The 4,631-nt window shown below is 41.1% G+C and overlaps 1 protein-coding gene across 1 annotated transcript; it reads right to left on the bottom strand.

Annotated features, from left to right (window-relative positions):
- Nucleotides 1–206: 206 nt before the first annotated feature.
- On the bottom strand, nt 207–3,577 carry LOC741140 (14-3-3 protein zeta/delta-like). Its single transcript, XM_054660820.2, has one exon. It carries the CDS (start codon nt 3,000–3,002, stop codon nt 2,265–2,267), a length of 738 nt encoding a protein of 245 aa, XP_054516795.1. The 5' UTR covers nt 3,003–3,577; the 3' UTR covers nt 207–2,264.
- Between the last annotated feature and the right edge of the window lie 1,054 nt (nt 3,578–4,631).

Raw genomic sequence — 4,631 nt, 5'->3', positions numbered from 1 at the left:
CCAGATCTTCCAGGAACTCACAGAGCAATAACTCATTCATTACTACAGGGATGACACCAAGCCATTCATGTGGGTTCCACCCCCATGACTCAAACACCTCTCACTAGGCCCCATCTCCAAACTAGGGATGAAATTTCTTTTTTTTTTCTCTCTCTCCATTGCACTTTTATTTGAATGTAATATTTGGGATAATTATCCAAAAGGGCCAATATTTCCCAATTTAATCTGAGGTCATAATAAAACAAGCAACAAAACAGTGTTTGGGATTTCAGTTTCTCACCCTTATCAAGACTCACTGCCTCCCATCATCATATTTATTGAGCATTTACAGTGTACTAGGCACAATAGAACATACAGAAAACATTGTCCCTGCTCTTGAGGAGCTTACATTCTGAAATAAAAAATACACCTCTTTTAAAATGGCATTTTTGTTTGGTGTTTTCTGCAAAGTACTGACGAAATATTTTGTAAAGTGAGCTTTGGGTATAACTTAGCCCCATCATTATTTAGAGAATAGAGGGAGAGAAAGAGGAAGGATTAAAGGCAGACAATGACAGACCATTCGGGATAGGTAGGGTTTTAAAGGGAGATAAACACAGTATCATCAACTAAGGAGAGATTTGCTGCAGTAAATAGGATGAGGGAAATAGTGTGTGGGATGCAAGCAAAGGAAGCAGGGTGCCTTAGACACTGAGTGGAGCCAGAAAGATCAAGCGGCCTTTTCCCAAGTACATGGCCACCAAGTAGGAATGGTTGGTGACAAGACAGAAGGCTAAAAAAGGAGGGTAATCTTGTGCACCTGACAGATAGAAAGAATAAAGGATCAACACTGAAGGCAGGCTATAAGAGTATCAAGAAATTGTTAAAAACCAAAAAGTTATTTGGAAGCACAAAACTTATAGTTAATGCTACCCAATGTCATGATGGGCCAAGAACACTGTGGCTTCCTAAGTTAGAAAATGCCATATACCAATATTTCAAATGGAACATATTACATTTTTTTCCAATCAATCTCCCCCTCTCCCAGAAAAAATAGGAACTCATTTTTTTCAGGGTGGGGAGGAAGAGAGGGAATCATGGGACATGGAAACAGTAGTTATATTAGTAGTATTTTTGTTGTTATGATAAACTTTGTGTTTAAACTTGGTAAAAGCCCATTAGCTGCCAAGAGAGAATAAGGAATACACTTCAAAAAAATGTACAATTTCCTTTAGAGAAGTTTCAGAACCAAAAGACTAATTTACATGAAAAGCTGTAGAGAAAGTAGTTGAAAAGTCCATTCATAAAACGTTTATTCCACTTCCATGAATTTAATACGTGTGTTCTTAACAATTATGCTTGGATTGTTCATGAAAATTTCATAAGACATTAAACAAAGCTAGCCATCATCTCAAGTTATTTCCCTCTTCACTATTTTTACAGCACATGCATGTTAGGCAAGTATCAAAAAAAATCACAAAAGCAAAAAACCTAAAAAAAGTTAAATACATGGGTTTTTGTTTTACTGCTGTGCTTGATATACATGAAGTAGTGAATACCAAGCAATTCATTTTTACTGCATCTTTACTTTTACATTTGTTCTTAGGTTGCCTAAAACATTTAAATACAAATAAAATGAGTGTAGCAAAAATAATGAATGCTAACAGCAGGTAACTTTATAAATAATGGAATGTGAACCATTTCTGCCCTTATACAGAGTAAAATGGGTCACAACTGTGTCTAAAAGAACACTTCTGCAGCTGTGGTCAAAGGTATGAGATTGAGTATTCCACAATTATACATGGTTTAACATGTGGTATCCATGGGGCATCTGTTTCTACCACAGCCTTGTAAGTGCTCCATACCTTAAAGTACCCACAATTACTAAACCTGTGACTGGAACCAATGATCCCTTTTATTCCCCACCAGGACAAACCAATATGTAGGCAGTTTTCTTTGCTTAGACATGGAAGCAGTTTTAACACTGGCCCTTGTGAAGCCACAATATACCAAAAGTACTATGCCAAACATTTATAACTTGTATAAAAATTCCACGTCCCCATATTGAACACCTCAAGATGAAAACAGATAACTCCCTAAATGTTAACTTCCTCTCCTCCCCTAATATTAAACATAGAAACCATATGGGAAATACAGAAATTCAAATAGAAGTAACATAAACCTGTCATAAGTCATAAACAAAAAACTATTTGTGGGACAGCATGGATGACAAACGGTCTACTGTGTAAATTTTAGAATGAGGCAGACAAAAGCTGGAAGGCCGGTTAATTTTCCACTCCTTCTCCTGCTTCACCTTCGTCTACTTGGGTATCTGATGTCCACAGTGTCAGGTTGTCCCTCAGTAATTGCATTATTAGCGTGCTGTCTTTGTATGACTCTTCACTTAATGTATCAAGTTCAGCAATGGCTTCATCAAAAGCTGTCTTTGCAAGAGAGCAGGCTTTCTCTGGGGAGTTCAGAATCTCATAATAGAACACAGAGAAGTTAAGGGCCAGACCCAGTCTGATAGGATGTGTTGGTTGCATTTCCTTTTTGCTGATTTCAAAAGCTTCTTGGTACGCTTGTTGTGACTGATCCACAATCCCTTTCTTGTCATCCCCAGCGGCAACCTCAGCCAAGTAACGGTAGTAATCTCCTTTCATTTTCAAATAGAAGACTTTGCTCTCTGCTTGTGAAGCACTGGGGATCAAGAACTTTTCCAAAAGAGACAGTACATCATTGCAGATATCTCTTAGCTCCATCTCAATTTTCTCTCTGTATTCGCGAGCCATCTGCTGTTTTTTCTCAGCTCCTTCCGTCTTTTGTTCAATACTTGAGATGACCCTCCAAGATGACCTATGGGCTCCTACAACATTTTTATAAGCAACTGAGAGGAGATTCCTTTCCTCATTGGATAATTCAGCTCCTTGCTCAGTTACAGACTTCATGCAGGCTGCCATGTCATCATATCGCTCAGCCTGCTCGGCAAGTTTGGCCTTCTGAACCAGCTCATTTTTATCCATGACTGGATGTTCTGTGTCCAGAGTGGGTGGTGGCGGTGGACAGACAGGGGCTCAGCAGTCTTTGGGCAGTGGCAAGACTGAGACTCTGGGGATGGAATTTCAACATGAGATTTGGAGGGGACAAATATCCAAACTATATCAGTTATTTTCCAAAATATACAAATCTGATCAAGCTAGTCCACTATTAAAATCCTTTAATGGCTTCTCATTACACTTGAGATAAAATTCAACCCCTTTACTACTAGATGCATGGTGTGCCCACCTGTTGAGTTCTTCAGCCTTTTTTCCTGTAAGTTCTTACGCTTTTTCTCGAGTCTAACACGACTACCATATTTCAGTAAATCTGAAATATCATCAACCATAAGATGCAACATTATTTTATGTGACATTAAGAAAAAACAATTCTGCCAATTAAAATGGTAAAATCACTTCATTGCAAGAGATGTCCAATTTCAGAGATGCAAAAATGGGAGAAAATCTGGGTTTGGTACCAATGAAACAGTTCTTTTCTTAGCTCTGTGGAACCAGCTTCCATCATGTCTGGGCCTCCCCATGTGCTATTTCCTCTTCCTCCTTCCTCACACTCCCCCTCGTCCTCATAACATCCCCCACATCCATCTTCAGCAAAATTAAACATTAGGTAAAATTGGTCCAGTGCACCCATTCTTCTTTTGTTCTCTTTTTTACTAAAATCGCATTTCCTTCCCCAACTGAGCTGAAGTTTGGAAGAGATGTTGGGGCTTGACTTTAGGCTTTGACAGGGCATGGCCTTATTCTTTTTTTTTTTTTTTTTTTGAGGCAGAGTTTCGCTCTGTCACCCAGGCTAGAGTGCACTGGCGCGATCTCGGCTCGCTGCAAGCTCTGCCTCCAGGGTTCATACCATTCTCCTGCCTCAGCCTCCGGAGTAGCTGGGACTACAGGCGCCCGGACTGCGCCCGGCTACTTTTTTATATTCTTTTTAGTAGAGACGGGGTTTCACCATGTTACCCAGGATGGTCTCGATCTCCTGACCTCATGATCCACCCGTCTCAGCCTCCCAAAGTGCTGGGATTACAGGTGTGAGCCACCGCGCCTGGTCGGCGTGTCGTTATTCTTAAAGCCTATCTGGGATCTCGGCTTGGTGCCAGATGCATTGAGAGGTAATGAAATTTCTCAGACAGGGCATTCCAGAATGCCCCAGCACTGCTAACCCTCTGCTATCGGCATCACCTTCAATCCTGAAGAAGTTGCTGTCTGGTAAGTAGACAGCAGCTTCTACCATGGGGAGCTGCGTCCTGTGCATGTACCATCCAGCCATGCCACGTATTCCCAGAAGGCACCCTCCTGAACTCCCAAGGGCCCCATCTGCACAGCTCCCTCCTTTCTGATGCCTCTTCATCCAGATTCCAAACATTTCAGCTGATCCAACTTCTAGTTTCTGATCTCTGTCTCCTCAGCTCAGCAAGGTCACTGTGCTCTACTTGGAGTCTGGCTCTCTGTGTCATCCCCAGGCAGAGAGTTGGGTGACTGCGGCTCACTTGTGAAATTTCCCTTCTCTTGCTGCTAGTATAATGAACTCTTCTGACCTATGTATCACCCAGCTTCAAAATCATCAACATTTGGCCAGTCTTCTTCAATCTATATCACTAG

Source organism: Pan troglodytes, chromosome 8 (assembly GCF_028858775.2).
Source record: "Pan troglodytes isolate AG18354 chromosome 8, NHGRI_mPanTro3-v2.0_pri, whole genome shotgun sequence".
Taxonomy (NCBI): Eukaryota; Metazoa; Chordata; class Mammalia; order Primates; family Hominidae; genus Pan; species Pan troglodytes.
The sequence above is the reverse complement of the archived record's forward strand: the minus strand, read 5'-3'. Positions and strand labels throughout refer to the sequence as shown.